The sequence below is a fragment of the Diabrotica virgifera genome, chromosome 7 (assembly GCF_917563875.1).
Source record: "Diabrotica virgifera virgifera chromosome 7, PGI_DIABVI_V3a".
Lineage (NCBI taxonomy): Eukaryota > Metazoa > Arthropoda > Insecta > Coleoptera > Chrysomelidae > Diabrotica > Diabrotica virgifera.
In genome coordinates, this window is record NC_065449.1 from 140,177,043 (window position 1) to 140,202,213 (window position 25,171).

The following is a 25,171-nucleotide window of genomic DNA, read 5'->3' on the forward strand; positions in this document are numbered from 1 at the left end:
TAAAAATAGCTGGTTGTGTGGTTGCGAACAAACTAATAAACTCTTCTGTTTTGTATGCGTTTTGTTTGGAGGTGACGAGACTTGGTCAAACAAAGGCACCGATGATCTTGTACATATATGGGAGAAATTGAAATCCCATGAAAAATCTAAAGTGCACATGAATAACGTTTTTAGCTTTTCAATGCTTGGTAAGTTAAATATAAAAACCCAATTAAATTCAGCTTATCGTGATACTCTAATTAAACATAATGAACAGGTAGATAAAAATCGATATGTCTTGAATCAAATCATAAATTGTATAAGGTTTTGTGGAGCTTTTGAGTTAGCTCTAAGAGGTCACGACGAAACGAAAAATTCAGACAACAGAGGCATATTTAAGGAGCTGGTCAATTTTAGCGCTGAATTAGACAACGACTTAAAGGTTCACATTCAAAGTTCCAAATCTTTTAAAGGTACATCAAAAACAACACAAAATGAACTACTGGAGTGCATGTTAGATGTTTACCACGAGGAAATTAAGAAAGAAATTGAAAATTCTCCTTATGTTGCAGTGATTGCCGATGAAACCACAGACGTTGCTGGTGAATTTCAATTAGTTATAGTCTTTCGATATTTGTGTAAAGGACGACCAGTTGAGAGATTTTGGAGATTTTACGTGCCGGGCGGACATGATGCTAAGTCAATCGCTGAATGTATTTTAAATGTTTTAAATCCATTGTTAAAACATACTCCAAACAAATTAATCGCTCAAAGTTATGATGGCGCATCTGTTATGAGTGGTGGCTTAAATGGTGTGCAAAAAATTATTAAGGAGACATATCCTCTTGCAAATTACGTTCACTGCTATGTACACCAAATGAATTTAATTATGACAAGTGCATGTTCCATCAATAAGCAGGCTAGGATATTTTTTTCTAATTTATCTGGTTTGTGCTCATTCTCTTCAACGTCCCCTCAAAGAACAAAAATTTTGGATGAGGTGGTTAATCGCAGGTTGCCAAAATCTTCCCAGACACGTTGGAATTTTCAATCACGAAGTGTTCATACTGTTCATGAAAATAGAAAAGACCTCATTGCAGTTATGGACATTATACAAAGTACTTCACGTGATTTGTCTTCCATTAATCAAGCAAATGGTTACAAATTAAAGCTCCAGGATAAAGATTTTGTATTTTGGCTATTTATTTTTAATAAAATTATGCCTCACGTAGAAATTATTTTTCATCAATTGCAAAAAGTATGCACTGATTCTGTCAAAGTGAAAAAAGATTTGGAGAATTTTGCAGCAGCAATTCAAGGTATAATGGACGTCATTATGGATAGTATTCAAGAAGAAATAAACACGTCACAGAGACAAACCGATAATGATGAACCAATAAAAAAAAAGGCGCGAATTGAAGAGGACAGGCCCAGCAGAAAACGGGAAGCCTTAGAGATATGCGATGCAGTTTTGTTGCAAAATAAAACAAAGTTTACCTTCTCCGGACATTTAGTTGCTTCTCATTTATTTATGTCAGAGAAGTTTTTTGCTTATAAGGATAAGTTCCCCGAATCATTTCTTAATGAAACATGCACACAATTTTTATTTTTAAACAAAACTCGACTTAAAACTGAATTACAAGTATTGTATCAGCGAGACGAATTAAGTACTACCTCTGGGGCTGTTCCGTTATCTGTTTTATTAAATGATGAAGGTTTAAAATGTACATTTGAAGAAACCGTTAAACTTTTAAGTATATTAATAACCATTCCCATGTCAACATCTGAAGCAGAACGTTGTTTTTCAATGCTAAAACGAATTAAGACATTCCTCAGAAATACCATGAAGGAAGAACGACTAAGTGCTTTAGGTATGCTGTCTACAGAAAGACATTTTGTAAATGGCATTGACAATTTTAATAATAAAGTCATTGAAAACTTTGCCTCCAAAAAAGAAAGAAGGATGGACTTCACATATCGTAAACTTTAAAAGTGATATTAAATAACTTTGTGCGTGTGTGTAAATAATAGAATAGTGTTATTTTTATAATTTTCTAAATAGGCTCTAGAGACCATATCGTAACAACAAACTTCAAGTACATCAGCAGTGGTAGGAAGAATGAAACATTGACAGCATAGGATTAAAGGACGTGGTGGTCGGATGAGTGTGAGAGACGGAAGCTGATGCGTGATGACGAGCGACTGAGAATCGGGCAAAAGAAGGACATCGGGGAGAAGTCATGCCCTAACGGGCGATTCCACCCTGATGCCCTAGTATGAGAGGGGTGGGGTTTAGCTGGTCCCGGCCACATCGGAGTTACGGAGGGAAGGGAGGTCCGATTTAGGGCCAAACTGGTCGACGTGACACTGATGAGGTTTCAGCTCAGGAACCCAGTACTGTTGGAAATGTTTACCTCCGACGTCTGTTTGCAGATTCCCCACCTAGTGATGAAAAAAACAAAAAAAAAAGTACATCAGCAGTAAATACTGGTGGTAAGTTGAATTTATTTTATTGCTAATTACTTAATTTACGGAACTGTTTTGATAAATTTTGGTAAATTTTTTGGCATCCCAAAAATAGTAAATATATAGATATAAGATAAAAATATCTGCGCCTATTTTTTTTTATTTATATTTTATATCCTTTTTGACCATATCGTAAAACCGCCACAAAAAATTTAGGCAGCTGCCCGGATTCTGGCACTACCTTCCTAAAGTTATACGAGCCGCCACTGATAATATCATATTTTATTTTCAATTGAAATTAAGAAATAGTTTAACTGAATAACATAAAACTTTTTATCAAAGTAAGTGTTCGATATGTCCACCATTTCCTTCAATGCATTTATCAATGCGTTCCATAAAAGATCGTCTCATATTAAATAACATCATTGGTTGAAAAGATACAGCTGCGGCATTTATTTCTCCCCAAAGTTAATTGCGAGTGTGTATGACATTTTTGTAGACATGTTGTTTCATTGCTCCCCATACACCAAAATCGAGCGGATTAAATTCTGGGCTACGTGGTGGCCAAGGAAAATGACTACCACGACCAATCCAGCGTTCAGGAAAGTTGTTATCTAGGTATGTTCTCACTGCTCTCGTATAATGTGGTGGTGCACCATCTTGCATGAACCACATACTTTGCCTGTTTCCAGCAGTTTAATGGCAATGTTTCCAGCAAATCAATAAAATCATTTTGTAAAAAATGTAAACAGTTATCACCATTCAAATTACGAGGTAACTCGCATGGCCCTAAAAAATGATTTCCAATGATTCCACACCATACGTTTATTTTAAATTCATGTTGAAAATGCCTTTCTCTTTTAACATGAGGATTTTCAATATCCCAGGAATGATTGCTCCTTAAATTAAAAACCATACGGCGTGTGAATGTAGCTTCGTCCGTAAATAATATTCTATCGACGAAGGAGTGGTCAAGATTTTGCCTGTTTCGGATATCATTTGCAAATCTGCATCTTAAAGGTAAATCTGTTGGCAATACATTTTGTACAGGTGTAAAGTGGTAAGGGTGAAAATGCTCGCGGTGTAGAATTTTTAAAATTGAAGATTTGCTGATTCCTAACGCTGAAGATAAACGTCGTGTACTTACTTGAGAATCATCGTCAACGCGAACCATTACTTCATCTTCTTGATCAGGCGTAATCATTTTCGGTCTAAATTGTCACGTTTATGACGAAATGAAACACTTTCGCCTAAATTCCGAAATATATGTTGAAATGTTTGGTGATTAGGTTGCAGCCTGTCTGGGTATCGTCTTAAATATTCCCTTTTCGCTGCACGCCCGTTAAAATATTGCTGACAATAAATAGCAATCATATCTCTCATATCGATATTTGAAAAATTATTATGCCTCGCCATTTTCTGCTTTTGTTTAATAAACCAAAATAAACTAAATATTACAAAAGTCACTCATTTATTGACACAATACTTATTTGAAGTTGTCAACATCATTAGTGACATCAGCCTATTATGTTAATGAAACAATACTTATTTTAAGTTGTCAAAATCATGCGTGATATAAGCCGTAAAATTTGCCGTAATGAATTAAATAAGAATGGGGTTGTCTAATGATGACATCCAAACTGGCTCTAAATGAAGCATTTATCAGATATTCAGTGCTTTAACGCACAAATATCACAACTAAGAATAAATTATTATGTAGCTGATTCCAATAACACATTATTAATATTATCTTAATGATGTATGTAAAAAAATAATAGCGCATACTATTTTTTCTTTAATGTTTTGGAAACTATCAACTTTAGTTGAAGGTATTCCATACAAAAATTTATATGTATTGATGTTTTTTTCTATTTTTCCTTCGTTGCCTGGAATAATTGCGTTAAACAGAGTTATGCAGCTGATTTGTAAAATGCGATTATCTCGAAAACTGTTCCGTTTTGAAGCTATTAACAAGTATACCTTTTTTTTGTTGAAATATCGTATCTTTAATATTTTATCAGAAAAATGGTGTTAACTCGAAGAGCAAAAAAGTTAAACGCAAATTTATGTCAAATATGTGGCATATTTGGCGTCCTCTATGAGATACATCAAAATTATGCATCAAATTATAATTCCTCATACTCAAGACCTCTACTTATAAATTTTTGTAAATAAATCTCCATAAACATGAAAGTTATGGCGAAAAATTAAATTTTTAATTTCAACTTTACCACCCTGTATCTTTCTTAATATCAACATTTTATTAAAGTAAGTTCGGTTAAATCGAAACATTTTAGAGTGTAGAATCATCTGATTCTTTTTGTACAATTACTTAAGGACCACCCTGTACATGATATAGCCTTGCAAACATAGATGTTCAATATGCCCTCCGTTCAGTTTCAAACATTTTCTGTAATGTTCACAAAGGTTCTCAATCATGTCCTTGAACGAAGGCTGTTTCCGGAAATCTTGAATTTTTTGCCAGAGAGTCATACGACTTCCTGGCAATGTGACAGGTTGCCCCGTCCTGCTGAAACCGTTGTTGATTAAGTGGTAGGTCCCTGGCACGACAAAATCGCTCAAGATCATGTAGAAATGGCGTGATAATCTGTTCTTTGTAGCGTTCCTGATTAACAGTTAACGGCGTTCATCGTTTGCTTCAATGAAATACGGGCCCAATACGCGATGTGGTGTGGTGTGGTGTGCTGTATCCGCACAAATGGTAAAGGGGTCACTGTGAAGAGGGTGCTAGACAATTACGTCAGGGCGTTCGAATCCATGAAACCGTGTTATTTGCTTGTTAAAGGATCCGTTTAAATGAATATAGCTTTCATCGTAAAAACCAATAATCGATAAGAACAACGTATTTTCATAATCCATAGCCAACTACGTGCGCTGGGTTCGAGTCTTACACGCTTATCAGCTGCACTCAGACGCTGTCCGGTGTAATTATCTATATGCAAACCCACCAATATTCTTGAACATTCGATGGAACGATCAATTACTGATATTGTTTTGCACTGATGTTTATCTCAGGCTTCGTTTCGGCCATTGCAGCACTTGATTAAGAACACGTCCGTGATGTATTGGCTGTGACTGTCACTGGCGACCCACTTGATTTTTACGTCGCGTCGGTCGGCAAATCACACTTCTTGTACTACGAAACTTCATAAACTTAAGCCTAAATTCATCGGCAACTGATTCTAAAGCTTTGACCGTTTTCGCGACCTTTTCCGTATGACCGAAAATAGTGCTCCACAACATAATATTTTTTTCTGCAAAACTGAGAACCATCATGAAGCATCTAACACGACATTCACATACGTTATAATGACGTTCGGACACCACTCAGTACGTTTCGGCGCATGACACATACGAAGGGCCTAGCCTGTTAAAATAGTAAAAAATGCCCCCAGCGATATTCCAAAAATAAAAATACCAAGATGTTCTAAATAAAAAAGCATTCAACCAAAAAATTTTTACACCCCAGCCCCACCCATAACCCCCCAAAAAATTAAAACGTGTTTTTTCGTCTCTTGGCCATATCTTCGGTTCTGATCATCGCAGTAACTTCGGTTTGTAGGATTTTTCTATTGCCTATAATATTTTTTCCAAAATTTTTGGCGCGAAATTCAAAAATTTTCTTTGTTTTTGAAACAAACCGTTAAGATGTTTTATTTCTTGCATGAAAACGGCGCGTCGTATGAAAAAAAGAGAAGATAGATTTTCTGTCACAAATTGAATGAGACATTCAAAACTGAGTTATAATTTGAAATATCTCAGTGGCTTACTATTTTTTTGTTTAAATAGATTCAGGCCATTACTCGTATGCACGCTAATGGTGAATATAAAATTCTTAGCTGTATGTCAAAAAAATAACAACTACTTCTTACAACCCACCAAATTTCATTTGCATATCTCAACCGCATCTCAGAAACGGAAGCATTTGCGGACATAGGTTTATAAAACAAACTGTCATTATTTTTTCATATAGAATTACCCCTTAAAGTTTGTCATACTGATTGGAAAACACCCTGTATAAAAATTTCAAAAGCGTTAAAAAAATTTGAATTTCGCGCCAAAAATTTTGTAAAAAAAATATGCTTTAGGCAATAAAATCAGAACCTAAAATATCGCCAAACAACGAAAAAATATGTTAATTTTTTGGGGGGTTATGGGTGGGACTAGGGGTCTAAAAATTGTTTTTGGTTGAATACTTTTTTATATAGAACAGCATGGTATCTTTATTTTTTGAATATCATTAGGGGCATTTTTCAATATCTTAATCGCTCAGTACTGTTTGTATTGCCTCATACCGCCGTACATATTCGTAAAACCGCCGCATCAGTTCTTTGATTCTAATTAGCTCGATTTCATTTAGTCCTACTGCTTTTCCTGATTTTAGCCGTTCCATTACTTTCGGATCAATATTTCAGATCAATCAAGGAAAATTAGCAAATAATTTTCACTACGGATACTTGCGTCACTGTAACATAGCCAGCAATATGAAATGCACATTAAGAAAAATGTTTATTTCATACAATTATAATTATAATTAGATAATATACACAATATTACATACGTTGACCCTCAATATATACGAAATATTTCTATACATAGTTAAACAAAGGCGTCGTTTCAATAAAATATATTGCAATTAAGCAACGTGGGTGCTTTAAATCTTCAACGGTTAGTAGGATGACACTATTATTTGTCCATCGGTGTAATTATAAGTCATTGTATATCTCAGTTTGGCCATATTCTCCTACTTCAATTGTGTTGCAATAATGTTTAGTAAAATAACAGCACAATCATTATCGTTTAGTAAAATAGTTGTGCATGTATAGGTTCGTAATGTGACGAGATTGGTAATATGGAGGTGAGTTTATAAAATATAAAAATTTTCATGATATAGGCATAAAATTTATTTTAATTTAAAAATATTTTTATAAAAGTCTTTTTTCTTATTGATTTTCCCATTATCTTTCGACTCTGAACGAGTATGATATATGTCCTTTTTTACATTGAAAGGTATTTTTTGTATTTTGATCTGAGTAGCTCAGAAAAGATACATGAAATTTATCTATAATAATCTTCTCAGATGCCTCTCGGTGCCTGTATTACCCTTCCTGAATCTCTTCCAGTTAATATTACTAATTTTAAACAAAATTTAAACCCGAACGTTTGCCTAAATATAGCAATTGGAATCATTGAATATTATCATGAAATCTAAAAAGATTACCATATAAATAATTTCAGGATGTTTAAAGATGATTTGTATTAAATATGAAACCGAAATTTACTGTCGTGCCTTTACCGGTCTTTTAATTTATTAATGAATTTTAACACTTGGTTTATTTAGTTTTTATTTTAATTGATTGACATTTATTTTTAATTTATTTACTCAACATTATTTACACTAAAATATAATTTATATAATACATTTATTTCCCGGCAATAATAGGCCCTTATACCCGATACACTCTTTACATTCAAAATGAATCGTGGAATACAATATTTTCCATTTTATTCATTCCGGTCCTGTTCGCGAAATTGTCTGTCTGGTTGGGATCTTTTTCAAATTTAAGTTTAGGTAAAAAATGACTTCAAAAAATTATACTTTTGAAATAACGGGATCATTGTTTCAACACTGGAGAATTGGTATATTCTGCACGGAAATAACTTTTTTATCAAAGTTAAATAGGGAATTCCAAGACTTTGACGATTATGTCACCGCTGGGTGAAAAATTGTTTTTGTATTTGTCATTGTGTTTCTTAAGTTTTATACCTTTAATAGTGTTAATATAGTTATTAAGGTACCAAGGGTATTAAAAGGATAATAACGCCTGAGGGCCTTTGGCCCGAGGGATATACGTTGACCGAAAGCGTTATTATCAATAATACCTGTGGTGCCTTCAACGTTTACTGTCCGACTAAATTATTCTTTATTTGCAAAAAATTTGAATGAATTTTGAATTAATTAGTTTTTTCTACAACCGTGTTAAAAATGCAATTTTTAGCACTCCATACGAGCGTTAAAAATGCTATTTTAAGGCACTAGTGCTTTAAAATTTTTATGGCACTGCAGTTCGTATTGACCGTATAGGCAATTTTGATGTAATGTAAAAAAAATATAAAAATGGAATGTCAGTTCAAGTAAAAGTTTTTGTAGATATTGTCCTGTAATTACATTTGTAGAAAAAATATTGTATGATATGCGTGTTAAAAAGTACATTTTTAAGGCACTCATGTGAATTGCAGAACTCGCTTCGCTCTTTCTGCAAACTTTCACATGCATGCCTTAAACGTGTACTTTTAACACTTATATCATAAATAACTATTAAAATAAGTACATTTCCCAGCAATAGTCGTAACGTAATAGTGGTAACCATAGTTTTACTTAGGTTGCTATTTGTCAACTTGACAGTATTTAACTAGTTATTTAAAGTTAATTAGTCCAGAAAACCACAGCGCATCCGCTAGGAAAAATATTCAGATTCGGATTTTTTCCACAATCATACTTAAAAATGACTCCTTTTAACAAATTTGCATGTTGTCAGGACCAAAAGTGCGTCAAAAATTTTTTAAACGTTTTTTGTTGTTTTTTTCCTAAAATTATTTTTTTTGGGTGGAACAAAGTTTTTTTAGGTTTTTTGGATCATCCCAAACAGAAAAGGTCTTTAGTGACATTTCTCTAAAGTTGATAGTTTTTGACATATAAGCAATTAAAAGTTGAAAAATTGCGAAATCGGCCATTTTTAACCCTCAAAAACTATGTGAAAAATTGAAAATTTGAATGTTGCAAGGTAGGTAGATATTCTTTAAACATCGATTGATGAAATACCGAAGAGTTTTTTGCAATACAATATTCAAAACTCCTTTGTTTTTTAATTGCTAATCAAGCGTGCGCGACACTATTTTATACTGACTCCTCCTCCTCCTCCTCCTCCTCCTCCCATCCCGAAACAGGTCGATTTTTATTTTTAAGTTATGATATTGTGGCATATATGGTATACTAGTAACGTCATCCATCTGGGCGTGATGACGTAATCGATGATTTTTTTAAATGAGAATAGGGTCGTTTGAAAGGTTCTTCAATTCTCTATTCAGTAATATAAACATTTACATAATTATTTATACAGGGTGTCCTTCTACTTCTTTTTTATCAAATAATTTAATTTAATAAAAAATTTTTGGACGCCCTGTATAAATAATTATGTAAATGTTTATATTACTGAATAGAGAATTGAAGAGCCTTTCAAATGAGCTAGCAAACGACCCCTATTCTCATTTAAAAAGATCATCGATTACGTCATCACGCCCAGATGGATGACGTTACTAGTATACCATATATGCCACAATATCATAACTTAAAAATAAAAATCGACCTGTTTCGGGATTTTTCCTTAAAGTCGCCGGTTTATGAAATAACGAATTTATTCCTTTTATTTGCACCATACTGTACACACATGCAACGGTGGAAAATAGTGTCGCGCACGCTTGATTAGCAATTAAAAAACAAAGGAATTTTGAATATTGTATTGCAAAAAACTCTTAGGGATTTCATCAATCGATGTTTAAAGAATATCTACCTACCTTGGCAACATTCAAATTTTCAGTTTTTCACATAGTTTTTGAAGGTTAAAAATGGCCGATTTCGCAATTTTTCAATTTTTAATCGCTTATATGTCAAAAACTTTAGAGAAAAGTCACTTAAGACCTTTTCTGTTTGGAATGATCCAAAAAACCTAAAAAAAACTGTGTTCCATGCAAGAAAAATAATTAAAAAAAAACAAAAAAAACGTTTAAAAAATTTTTGACCAACTTTTGGTCCTGGCAACATGCAAATTTGTTAAAAGGGGTCCTTTTTGAGTAAGATTGTGCAAAAAATCCGAATCGGAATATTTTTCCTAGCGGGTGCGCAGTGGCTTTCTGGACTAAATGCCCTAGGTTATTTTTCAAAATAACGTCCAAGGGCGTTATATCATATAGTCCTGTCGCCAGGGGGGGTACAACGGCCTGCTTAATTCAGATGGACTTACCCAAGTTTTTTTTATATATTTTGACCCGCAGAATACGAATTTTTTGGGTAACAGTTGATCCGGATGTCGATAAGATTGTTATAGACAAAGAACTTGAGGAATTACATAACAGCAATTTCTCGCAAAACAAAACATCTTTTTGAATTTTTTGGGTCATTTTAAGCAAAAAATATTCCTACAAGTTTTTTCGTAGAATGCATAGTTTTCGAGATAACCGCGGTTGAACTTTCAAAAAATCGAAAAATTCTAATTTTTGAACCCGAATAACTTTTGATTAAAAAATAAAGTAGCAATTCTGCTTACCGCATTTGAAAGTTTAAGTCAAATTATATCGGTTTTGATTATTTGCATTGCTAAAAATTTATTACTTTATTGTTAAACAAAGCTATAAACACCTAGTATGTGAGTGATGTTTTATGATTTCTCATTTAAAATCGAACGAGTAGGTAGAGTAGCTACAAGTGCAAGCGAGGCATTTTCTACGTAGCATGCGTTAAAACGCATGTATTAGTCACGGGAAACACTATGTGTTTATAGATTAGTTTAACAATAAAAAAAAATAATTTTTAGCAATGAAAATAATCAAAACCGATATAACTTGACTTAAACTTTCAAATGCGGTTAGCAGAATTGCTACTTTATTTTTTAATCAAAAGTTATTCGGGTTCAAAAATTGCAATTTTTCGATTTTTTGAAAGTTCAACCGCGGTTATCTCGAAAACTATGCATTCTACGAAAAAACTTGTAGGAATATTTTTTGCTTAAAATGACCCAAAAAATACAAAAAGATGTTTTGTTTTGCGAGAAATCGCTGTTATGTAATTCTTCAAGTTCTTTGTCTATAACAATCTTATCGACATCCGGATCAACTGTTACCCAAAAAATTCGTATTCTACGGGTCAAAATATATAAAAAAAAACTTATGTAAGTCCATCTGAATTAAAAAGGCCGTTGTACCCCCCCTGGCGACAGGACTAATATTAACTGACTTCGAAATCATGTCATTATTTGTCAAATAATATACCAGTCAGACATTAATTGTATTTTGCGAACATTTTGTTGTTACTAAAGAAGTAAAAATCTTCTCTTGTAGATGGTATATAATTTATTTAAAGATTTTCTAAAAAAGATCCTTCATTTAAGATAGTTCATTTTTTATATTGAAATCCACTATTTTTTTTCGTCCTCATTGCTGATTTTTTCGGTAAACCTTTCTTTAATTACACATATTACTTATTTCTTCTTTTATTATGGTTTTAAAATCCCCAATAATATGAATTTTTTAATTATTTTGTTTTACTTCGTTTTCCACTAATGCTTGGAACTCTTCATATAATTCTTCTTTATTGTTTTCAGGTTTACAATCTTCTGGTGCATGTATCCTTATTCCGGTTATAATTTTTCTTTTCGCCTTCAAATGTACTAAAAGTATTATTTGAGATATATACCGGCAATCTTTTATTTGATCTTTATATTTCATTTTGATCATTACTGCTACACCTTCTTTCTAGTTTTGGAACTCCACTAAATATCAGTAAATATTTTTCCGTCATCGTTTGTCCTTTACCTTTCCTCTTTGTTTCATGTAGGGCTCAGATGTCTGTAGAAGTTCTCTCAACTCCTTTTCTATTTCCTGATTTATGTTACCACGTTTCCGTCCTAATCCGAGACTGCACCGGTTATTTGAGCATTTGTTTAATTTTATATGTATGGCCGACTGCTATAAATAAAAACAATAAAATATATTGCAACAGTAAAATTAAAATATGTATGTTAATATTTTCTTTATATTTATATTATGATTACGTTGAAACATGATTTTTCTGTTACAGACTTCAGTAAGTTCAATTGGATCAGGTTCAAGACATTACAGAAGATCTCCTAGTTCAATAATCTCATCAGACTCAGATATACGGTTTACAAGAAAAAAGCTGACATCCCAATACAAATGTGGATGTTGTATAATTGCCATATTTCTTCTATTTCTCCTTCTAGCAGCAGTAGGCGTTTATCTAGGATGTAAGTCACTTTTGTTATTTTAGGTTAATCATAGAATTTTATTATGGCTTACTATTTTGAACGTAATGAGTGCAAAAATAATGTTTTTTATGATATTACAATTTATTATTGTTTGTAATAAAAATAACTGCTATGAAGCCAAATTCAAACAACTCCATCACAGTATATGTTTAATGCTTTACTTCTTCTTAGTCACGGCGTATAAGAATTAAAGACCCTGGTGCAAGAAGGGGATAAGTACCAAATTCTGCAAAAACGAGATAGGTGCTTATTTAGGTTGAAAAAGTAACTGTTCTTGCCTGGCGTAAGTATAGGATATGTATAGGTAATATATACTGAAATTATAAGAGAAAACTACTTATCGCCTGGTATGGTCTGGTGCAAGAACAGTATAAGAAATGTGTAACTTATCCCATTCTTGAACCAAATTTTGAGTTAATTTTTATATGTGTGTTATTCTGTCCCACTATTGCACCTGTGGCTTGCTGCGATTGGGAAAGGTACCGGTATCTGCACGAGCCACGAACACGATCTAAGTCATGTAGTCACCGAGAAACTGTTGGAGAGTTAACATAGTACATAGTGCTAGTACGAGAGGTACGGTTTAGTAAAATATGGAGGTTTTAATAATAAAGTATTTCGTCTGAAAATGGGTTTTAATGTAACTTATCCCCTTTTTGCACCTGCTGTAAACTACAGTACAAAAAAGGCTTAAACTTATCCTATTATTGCACCAACATTTTTTTTCCTTAATAGCATTGTTGTTTGGCTGTAGAATGGCGGCAAAATCATATATACCTGTTGTATTAGTTCGGCCCTACTTCATGAACAACATAAATTTTAAATTAAAAAATAAAACTTTTTTTGCTTCTCCTGTAAAATTTACATATTGTTACTTATCCCCTTCTTGCATCAGGGTCTTCAATTATCAGAATTAAGTCTTCTCGATCTTTTGCAACATGGAATGATTTGTCCTGCATTTGCTATCAGAGTTCATTAATGAATGTTATTTAACCAAGAAACTTGTTTCTTCCGCTTCCTACATGTGGCTACCTTCTGTGGCTGTCTATTAGTGCAGTCACTGAAGGTGGATATGAGCTATTACCTCCGATTTCGTTGAACCTTCATCGATTTGCATGAAAATTGGTGCGAGTGGTTAGAGGATATCTCAAGGAACAAAGGTGACATGTTGCCAACTTGCGCTTTTACCCTGGGGGTGGATGCCACCCCTCCTCGTGGGTGGAAATTATTTTATTAAAAATAACCCCACAATTCGATAGAGGGACAAATTATAAGCAACATTTGTAATATAAAGTTATTAAAATAAATCAAAACTTTTTGAGATATTAAAGATCAAAAATTTTAACTTTTCGTGAGAAAAATGCATGTTTTTAACCGATTTTTCATAAATAACTCAAAAATTATAAGTTTTTACAAAAAAGTTATTATTATCAAAATTGAGGCTAATAAAAAATCAAATAAACTCCTTACTAGAAAAACCTTTCAATGTTAACTAAAAGTGAGTTATAGGTAATTGAATGTATATTTCTTTCGTCGAGTACCCAAATCTAAGTATTCAAGCTTAAATACCGGGAAAATGATGCATTTTATAACATAAACTTATTAAACATTTGTCAAAGTTCATAGAAATATCCAGGGCCCCCGTAACCACGCGTGCAACGCGTGCGGGGCACGCGGGCGCAGCCCCAAAAGGGCGTCAAACCGAAGGTTTGGCAAATAAGAAATATTTATTTTAACGAGATATTCATTTTTTATACAATTTTAATTTTACATTCTTAACGAACATCTGGAGAAATTTGAAAAATAAAAAAAAAATTGTGTTAGTGAAAATTAGTGAAAAAATAGTTAAAATCGTATTTTATATTTGGTGTTAATAATTTACTATTATTATTGTATTTTTTTTAAACTTAAAACAGCATAATATCGGAATAAATGTTTTGCAGTACTTATTCGTAAATCGTAAAAAATTGTTTAGAGGTCAAAACTTGTTGGGTTGTAATATTCTGTACAGCTTTGAAACTTTCGTGGATTTTTGAAATTAAAATAATTTCATAAAAATTTGTCATCGGGGTTTTTTTGAGACGAGGAATTCAAATTTTGAAAAATAAAGTTTGACGGTGGATAGGTTGGATTTTAGGTTAAACCGATTTTTTAATAATTTAATAGAAACACTCAATTTGATAAATAATAGATGTTATAAAAAGGCATAGATAGTAATATAAAAATAATATGTACCTTTATATTTAAATTCAGGGAGCAAGTAGATATAAAGCAAGTTCTTTACTATTAAATATCAAATTATTTAGATTTATTTTAATAATGATTATTTGGTATCATGTTTATTCCGGATTAATATTATAAGCAAAATGATACAACGTGTAACAATAATTATTGACATTAAAGTATGTCAAAAGTATTTAAAGAATCTAGTTGATCATTTTAAAAATTACAGCCTCCCCCTTCTGTGGTTTTCGGCGCTAAGGTATAAGTTGCCCGCCTGCAAAACTAGCATAGGCCACCTTAGCGTTTTAAAATTAGTATGTATTTTGTGTAACACCAGCAGCAAAAAGCTCATTTTGACGCCCACGAAAAGGGGCACCCGCCTGCAGTGCATCACTTGCAGGCCCGTTATCGCCGGCCCTGTGTGGCTCAATGGTAAGCAAGCCGACCTTTGGATCCAAGGGATGTGAGTTGTGAATCCCAGCTGAGTATCGAATTTTTCTTTATTAAAAATCAGTTAAATAGAAATAATTTCTATCCTTCTGGGATCGGTAAAGGGAGTGCAGACGTTCGGATACAATTAACGTCTCTTTGTAAAGACAATGAAAGAGACTTTACTATATGACAAGACATTTAATCAACACACACACTACACATTACACTATAAGCTGAATGTGAAATCAACTGTACAATACCAATGGCTAAAAAAATTGGAATTCACGGAGATGAAAATGTTGTTGAAGGAATAATTGCCCAAGCGGGAAAATTGGCAGCCGATGAACAAGGTTTTCCTTCGTTAAATATCGTGAGACGAAAATATAAACCAAAATTTTTCGATTGTGAACATAGAAAAGAGACATTTGAAGATCCAAAAACCGCGTTTAAAATATTATTATTTTTTTTAGAATAATTGGTCAAATTCATTAAATAGTAGATTTGATACGATGTCTTATTATGATAATGATTTTGGTTTTTTCAGTGATAGTTTTACATTAAGTGACAAGTTAACAAAAGATAACTGATCCAGTAAAGACGGAGGCAAAAGTAAAGATTGATGCAACTGAATTATTTAGCGAGATAAAACTTTATAATTAGGTACTTTAATTACCTAACTCATCAGATCCACTTGATATTCTTCAATATATATTTGAAATAATTTAACTTCATCTTTACCAAATATCACTGTTTCATGAAGAATCATCCTCACTTTACCGGTGTCTGTTGCTTCTGGTGAGCGATAATTTACAAAATTAAAGTTAATTAAAAATTGTTTGAGCTGTACTATGGTACAAAAAAGATTTTCTGGTTTGGTAATATTAACAATCGAACAAGAGCTCGTCAATAATATTGACTTTAAAGATATTATAAAAGAATTTTGCTGCCGTCAAATTTTGAAAAACACCCACTTAATTCAATTTAGATTTAAGATACCGATTTCTAGATTAAAGGGTGTTGGCGCAAAATATCGCGCCAATGTGTTTTAAATGTTGTTGAATTTTATTGAATTTTATTTTCGAATCCTGAGTAACTAATATGTAAGAATTTTTGAAAAATTTAAACGCAGAATGAAAGATTGCATTATTACCGAGTGCCGAAAGTTCCTGAAACTTCTATAATGTTTATTTTAATAAATTACAGGAGTGAAAAAAAAAAGAAAAAATTTAGTGTAATTTTTAATTTCAAATATCTCATTCAAAAGAACTTTTTAGTCATTCTAAGGGACTTTCGGTCCTCGGTAATACTGTAATCTTTCATTCTGCCATTAAATTTTTCAAAAATACTTATTAGTTTTCTTAGGATTCGAAAAAATGAATGCATTTAAAACACATTGGCCCAAAATTTTACGCCTATGCCCTTAACTGATATACATATTAACGTTTTATTTGTTTTTTGCCATTATGAGTAAAATTAGTTACAAGAAAAATAAAATTTGAGTTCTTTCAATTTCTGTTGTTTTATTACGAGTAAAAAATAAAAAATAGATTTATCTCATAAATGGATATAGGTAGATTTAAAGGGCGCCAAAATATATACAGCACGCGGGCGCCGCTCAGCCTTGCGGGGGCCCTGGAAATATCTATCAAATAAGCCCCCGAACAAGTTGATAGCTTTAAAATGTATGCACCAAAAATGTTTCAAAATGTATCTTTTAAAAAATTTTCCAAAAAATGTTATTGTTTTTTTTTGTAAATAACTCCGTTAATTTTTAAGACATCAGGTTCACCTTAAAACTAATTAAAAGTTAATTCCAAGAGCTATTAAAAATAGTCAAAATTAGTCTTTCAAACCGCTTACTTTTTTAAAAATAAAAGGTTAAAGGCCCCTGTTACATGGTTCTCGCATCAAAATTGAAATTTTAAATGTTTCTATCTCGGTTATTTTTTACTCTACGGAAATAGTAAAATGGGTAAAGTATTTGGAACAGAAAAAACTAAAATTTAGTTATGTATCATTTTTAACTTATATTTAGTATTTCTGGAGATATTATCAAAAGAAAATGAAAAGTACGATAATTTTAAAAATTCTGATTTTTTAAATTATATCTTTTTTTTTCTTCAAAAATATGCATTCTAAACCAGTCAAAATTGTTGAAATCGTTAACTACGTTAACCTAAAGAAATTCTTGTGAGGATTACTACAAATTTTAATTTTTGTAGAAATGGCGTATGTTTTATTTTTCACTTTTTCCTAAAAAAATCGAAAGGGTTCTCTTATTTTCATCATAACTTGCTTAATTTTGATGCTATTAACTTCTACTGGAGCTCGTTTGATAGGTATTCCGAAGTAATTTGACAAGTGCTTAACAAGTATATTCTATAAAATGCATCGTTTTCCCGTTATGTAAGCTTGAATACTTAGATTTGAGTACTCGTCGAAAAAATTAACATTCATTTACCCGTAACTCACTTTGAAATAACATTAGTTTAGTTTTTTAAGTGGGGAGTGTTTAAATTTTTTATTATTTTTAATTTTGGTAAGAATAGCTTTTTTACAAAAGCTTATAGTTTTTGAGTAATACGTGAAAAACAGCTTTAAAACATGCATTCTTTTAAGAAAAAATAAAAATCTTTGATATTTAATAACTCAAAAAGTAGTGATTTATGTTAATAACTTTATATAATAAATTTTGCTTAAAAGTTGACCCTCTATCGATTTCTGGTATTTTTTTAATAAAAAAAATTTCACCCCCGAGAAGGGGTGGCATCCACCCCCAGGGTAAAAGCGCAAGTTGACATCATGTCACCTTTGTTCCCTGAAGTATCTTCTAACGACTCGCCAATTTTCATGAAAATCGATGAAGGTTCAACGAAATCGGAGGTGAAAACCTTCAGTGACTCCACTATATTTTGCCTTTTAGGATCAGTTACAGTATTCTATATCGGTTTCCCTCACTATAATATGTCTCAAAAGACATTTTTCGGTGTGTCTTTAGCAGTTCTCTAACTTTGTTAACCCTCCTTAGTACTTCCTCATTTAAGACGCCAGGTCTGACTTTTAATATGTAGCCCCTATGTAGGTTTCACCCCTATTCAGCGGTCCCCATAAGCGCGGTCCCCGATTGAGCGGTCTCAATACAGCGGTCCCCGTTTCAGCGGTACCCCGATTCAGCGGTGCCCAATTCAGCGGTCCCCATACACGCGGTCCCCAATAGAGCGGTCTCAATTAGAAAATAATAATATGACAATGATAAGTAATTAGTTTTATTGTAGGATATTATTTTAACTAATTCTTGTTTGAAAATATACAGGTAATATCTAAGTATCTGGTATATACCCCAGTTAATAGGGAAAAAATCATCGATTTCACGTAAAGATGTTCTACAGGGTTTTCAAAGTTTTAAACGGTAGATGAGGGATAACTGATGATAATTCCGTGAAGACGTACAGCTGATTTTGCTTTTTTTTTTTTAACAATTGTAAAGAATGAAAAAAGCAGTTTTTTGACTATATAACGTTTCTTGTACATTTTAGGGAAAAATGTTTCAAATAAATGTAGATCTTATTAAAAAGTCCTTTAATTTGGTGGTAAGCATATTGTAATATATAAACAATTGACCGAGATAATTGCCAAAAACCCTCATTTTTGCAGTAAATTATAAATATTAATAACTTTATTTTTTGCACAATGACGTAAAATTTAATGACTTTAAATTATGTCAATTAATGAGTTATTTAAGTGTGCTAAATTTCAACCAGATCGACCAAATAGTTTATAAGTTATTCAATTTGTTTATCCCAGAGAGCAATTGTTTATACAACTGTTCTTGCCCTACAGTGACTCTGTGAGATATTTAGCAGATCGCAGTCGATTATTTGAGACTTTAATTTTAAGACGTATTAAAAAAATTTTAACATTTTATTGAAATTCTGTAAATTTTATTAAATAAAGTGTATCATTAAGATAAATATATAATAAAAAATATACATTAAAAAAGAAAAAATAGTTTTATATGACCAGTAGAAATCAAGTTAACATTTGTTTTTTAATAAATCATATTTCAATTGTTTACAAATATTAATAGGTGAAAATTGAACAGATTTTATATAAGAATTTACATTTTATAATCCAATTTATGGATTGTATATGCAGTGAAATAATAAAAAGTAAGGACCCTTTAAAATAATGGAAAATCCTTGAAGAGTAAATTAATTACATTTATTATAAAAGTTATCGAATTTTACAATTATTATTATTTTGTAAGGATTCTGTAAATTTTATTAAATAAAGTATATTAGTTAGATAAATTCTATAATAATTATAAATTAATGCAATACATATTTTTTTTTTTAATTTGATACTGGCTTAATAAAGTAATTTTTGTTTTATTATAATTTTATTCGATGAATCTATTAATATTTGTCTAGGTAAGCATCTAATAATAAGTATAAATTATATTTTTGCAATATTTAATGATGTATGTGTAAGTTCAATAATTAGAATTAAATTTCTGTATTCGTTTTAATAGTAATTTGTTCATATAGTTTAATAGTATAATGTTCATGAATTTTAATTTGATTATTCTAGTCAACGTCTACAACTTACAAATTGCTTCTTTGCAAGTTATAGTTCATCTTCTACAAAGTGTATTTATTTCTTTAAATAAATCATCTAACTCAACTTCGTCAAGAATTACTGCAGCGCGATTGAAACATTTTTTTCTCTTCTTCTTCCAGGCTTGTCGGATTTGTCGTACTGGCATCATAAATGACCATCATTAAAAATGCTCGTTGCATAATGTAGTATTATTTTGAAAATACGTAAATAAAACATCAAATTTTTTGCAAATTATTTACCATATTACCCTACTTTTTATGCAATTGCAAAGCTATATATAGGGTAATTTTGGGACAATTTATTGTTTATTTTATAAAATTCATTTTTTATTGTTAAAACTACTGTCCCCAAGAGGGTCCTGTTTTTACTCATTTTCCTGAACGATGCCTCTCAAACGGCATGCTGCAGAACCAAACGCCGCTGAAACGGGTCGGTGGAATCGAGAGCCGCCGAAACGGGGACTGTTGAAATGGGTACCGCTGAACCGGGGACTGCTGAAAAGGGTCGGTGGAATCGAGAACCGCTGAAACGGGGACGGTTAAAATGCGGTCTTACCGTAGGTACATACATAGTTACAGTATCACGGCAGTTTCAACAATGATACATATTAGTTTTTATTACTACTTAAAAGGTCATTAATAAGAAAATAAAATTCTTTACTACTTTTTTTTTCTTACAATAACTTATTATCTTGCATTAACTTTCGGTATGTAAATCGCTGAGGTATTAAAATTGCCGTGATATTTCCAATCGTGACATTACTGTTTGTAGTCTTGAAATAGAAAGCAAGTCGAACAAACGAGGAGTGCTTTGTGTAAAAGGCAAGGGCATCTTGTACATAGAATATTTAAATTTGCAGAAAATGCTACATTTATATTGAATTAGATCAAGTGTACGTAGTAAATGATGGATAAACAAAAATATAAATATAACAAGTAACTGGACTTCGCAAGTCCTAGGTTTTCACCCAAAGTAATCGAAAGTAGAACTGGAAATCGATATTTTTGAACTCTTCGTGTAACTTTACGTTGGTTTATATACGATTTTACTAATTTTGAGTCATTTTTGCTAAACTTTGGGTCATCATTGTTTAAACAGTAATGATTTCAAAACCAGAACTAAAGACTCAAACCCAACTTTTCAATACGCTTCGATTGATGTGTTACATGTACTATTTCTGCGACTATAATGGCACTTCTGGTTAGAACTTTTTACCCGGAAATGATATTAAAACCAATATTTTACATTTTCTCTCATCTTGTTAAGGCACGTCGAATGATATACCGCTTATACTATTTCGGTGACTTTATAACCGTACTTACGGTTGCAACTCTAAAACCGGAAATCTGATGTCAAATTTCTCATCTTTAATACCATCCTTGGGTTATAAGCTTACATTCGACACCTTATTTGTTATTCTATCTGTATTAATAACGGAGGAGTTGTATTCGCCGACGGACAGACACACAGTCAGTCATGAAACCGGAAGTATATATTTATTCTCATCTTGCGATTGCGAAGGCGCGTCGAATAATATATCACAGTTTTCCTTAGTTTACAGTAAGAACCTTAATCTTTATATTATTTGCATTTATAGATCACCTGACTCTTCCGTGGAACTATTTTTTCAGAACCTGCTTAATTTGTTAGATGACCTGCCCCATAAAAGCAGAAAAATTTTATGCGGGGACTTCAACTTTAATTTATGCTGCTGCTTGTGCTACACAAATATCCCTGGTCAACATATTAGAATCATATGGTCTATCAATGCACATTGATTCTCCTACAAGGATTACAAAAACTTCATCTACCATAATTGATTATATTGTCTCAGATTTCTCACCCCTTGATGTCTGCGCTACAACTGTTAATGCGGGACTATCAATCTGATCATGAAGCGGTTTATACGAAGTTTAACATCTTTAGCAAGTCCTCCTCGAAGACTCGATGTTTAGGCAGGATTTTTTCCGGTCGGAACTTTTGTAAATTCCAATGCTTAACCTCTGAGTGGCGTAAGTTCCGTAAAATGACAAAAGCCTATTTATCTGAAAGACCATATTATTCAATAGCAGAGTTTCTTAACCAATAACTAAGAAATTACAGTATTCTTATGTATAAGTAGAATCTTAATCTATATTTGAGTGTCATATGCAGCAGCATAACTTAATAACTTATTAAATTACTTATTAAATTTCTTAAGGTAGATTACGCAATTTGCAATTTTTTTTTAATTTTGCAATAGATTGTTACTGATTTTTATTTCACTTTATTATGTTTTATTTATATTGACGATTTGTATAATTTTAGTAAATTGTATTTGTTATTGTTTGTATTTATGATTCTTGTAAGCTTTGTCTATAAAACTGTTAAATTTTTCATGACAATAAAGCATATTTCTATTCTATTCTATTCTATTCTACTTTTTCAATGCAAGTAAAGTCTTTTTTTATGCGATTTTTTATATGCGCTTTAGCGCTTTTCTGTAGAACGTATCCACTGCATAAAACGAGACCTTACTGTATACTATAACTAAACTTATGCATAGAAATCGGTCCACTTAAAAATTTGGTAATTTTTGATGTCTCGTATTTCCTAAACCTGTTGGCCGATTTAAGTGATTTTTTTAATATGTGATATCTTAATTCTTTAGTAATATCGCTGTGATAATATTGTTGCTAAAAAGGTAAATTTTTATTATATACCGGGTGTACGAATCAAACTGTGTTTTTCCCAAAGTTCGTATCATCCTGTGGAATATTCTAGCATTTATAAAGTACTGAAATTAAAACCCAACTATACCCTCATGTTTTCTTAACATTGTGTTTTTTGATTCATTCGCTTATGTTGGATAATACAAAAGCTAGGTACTTTATGACCTTACTTTATGTACGGGTAATATGATCGATCATATTACCCGTATGCACGCTAATGGTGAATATAAAATTCTTAATTTTATGTCGAAAAATCAGCTATAACTATCTCTTAAAATCTACCAAATTTCATTTGCATATCTCAACGGTTTTAGAGCAATAAATAAATCGTCAGTTTGTAAGAAAAAATTCAACATCCCGTATCTCGGAAACGAAACATTTGCAAACATACGTTTATAAAACAAACTGTCATTGTTTTTATGCAGAATTACCCCTTAAAGTTTGACCCACTTATTTAGAAACACCGTGTATTAATGAAGAACATGTCTGGTTGATAAAGTTCCTAACTTTTTTATTATCCAACATAAACAAATGAATCAAAAAACAGAATGTTAAGAAAACCTGAGGCTAGAGTTGGGTTTTAATTTCAGTATCTTATAAATCCTAGAATATTTCACACTGTGATCCGAATTTTGAGAAAAAAACAGTTTGATTTGTACACCCGGTATACAATAAAAATTTACCTGCTTAGCAACAATATTATTACAGCGATATTGTTAAAGAATCAGGCTATGACATATTGAAAAATCACTTAAATCGGCCAACAAGATTAGGAAATACGAGACATCAAAAGTTACCAAATTTTCAAGGGGGCCGATTTTTATGCACGTAAGTTTAGTTCATCTACACTTTACCTACACTAAATCGTTTCAGTGCAGTAAAGTCGAAGTTGAAGTTATTTATATAGCTTTAACTGTAATTTTGCCAGGTTAAGCATAAACTTTTACTATTGCTTATTAATTATTAAGAAACATCTTAAAACAATAAAATCCATTATTAAGTAAAAGAATTAATTATTTTCCATTAAGAATAGTTAATTACCAAAATGCCACAAGGAAATAGCTTCAGAACAACATTAAAGCATACCACAAATTGGAGATAACAATACCGACGAAATCTGCATACAACGAGGAGTCAGACGCTCAGTCTTTTACACCCAGTAAGCTCAAGACTTGTTTGAAAATGCAACTCAATCAATTTTTTGATTTTTCTTTTATATTTTATTTTTATTGCTGTGTAACAGAATATCCCAACCTGTAGAGAACTTTCGTATTCCTCTAATTATTCTTGTCTCTTGTAACAGTTACTTACGGTCTGTAATGTGAAGACAGAACCTCAGGACGTGTTCAATTTACGTGGGGAGTCAGGTGATGCCTAGTGCTAAATCTAGGATAATTTCAAACATCCATGTTATTTACAATTAACAATGTTAATTTTGTTATAATTGTAATATTTTAAAGGGTTTTTACCGTAATATTTTTGTTTTTGGCGGCTTAGCATGTTCGCATCCTCTTCAGCACTGATGGTGATCTATACAGATCGAAAACGTTCTGCTATTGTGATGTAATAATTTAAAGGACTTTTATTTAATAAATGATATACCTTTTATAAAGGATTTTAAAAAATATAATTTTTTGTGATAAATGGTATACAGCCAGCTACAGGACATCATTTTCCTTGTGGATTTAGATTAAAACATCCTTTCTTTGATTTTCTCTAATTTAGCTTAATGACTCGACAACTTATGGCCATTGGCATGGCACAGTGAATTAATGGTGGTTCGTGATTTTTCAACATCATCCACAGTTGCTGTATTAAATAACCTATTGTTTATTTCTTCTAGATATGCTTCTCTTGAATCATTGTTTTTGAGTTTTCTAATGTTTAATGATGACCTCTGTTTTTTTTCTTTTGCCTGTAGCGAGCCTCAGTTAATAGTTATAACTAAGGGATCGTTGTCGGATCCTATGTCTGTTCCAGGTAATGCAGAGACCTTAGTAATAGCATTCCTATACCTTCTGTTAATTGTTTCGTGATCAACTTGATTCCTCATAATGCCCTGATGTCCGTCTAAAAACGCCCTCGATGTGTAAAGCCTCATGGATAGTGACTTATAACAAGTATTCGTTATGACTAGATCTTTGTCTGGCAGTCAGTACTGTATCAATCTGTCCCCTCTGTGGTTTCTCTGAGCAAGACCATATTTTCCAAATATGTGATATACGGCTCCTTCTCTGACTTTCACGTTAAAATCTCCTAATACGATGTTAATATCGTGATTCTTAGCCACCTTTGAGGCTTCGTCTAGCTGTTGATAAAATCGCTCTAGTTCTTCTTCTGGCTTGTCTGCTCTATGGGCGTAGCCATGTATAATGTTTACATTAACTCTTCCAATCATCTGAATGAGTATGACTCTTTCGGATATCGCGACAAAGCTCTTTTGTTCCGATTAACTAAAACAAATTTTAATTAAATGAAACAATTTTGGTATTAGTTGTTATTATATGTACAAACTTATTTCCTAATACCTTCATACCTTAGCACAAAAGTATTTGTTATAACAAAAATATGTAGATCTATTTTAATAAATTGCAGAACTTTTATTAAACTATTAAATATTAGATTTGTTCTTTATTAATACCGTTAATATCAAATTTT

General features: G+C 31.9%; 1 protein-coding gene across 3 annotated transcripts in view; it reads left to right on the forward strand.

Annotated features, from left to right (window-relative positions):
- LOC126888063 (atrial natriuretic peptide-converting enzyme) overlaps window positions 1-25,171 on the forward strand; it is a 331,414-nt gene that overhangs the window by 145,038 nt on the left and 161,205 nt on the right. For 2 of the 3 annotated variants that reach the window (XM_050656080.1, XM_050656081.1), the window contains exon 3: window positions 12,320-12,506. In XM_050656080.1, coding sequence (XP_050512037.1) covers window positions 12,320-12,506 — 187 coding nt within the window. Of the gene's footprint in view, window positions 1-7,303; window positions 7,325-12,319; window positions 12,507-25,171 lie in introns of those variants that run through there. The other variant, XM_050656082.1, reaches the window with a different exon arrangement.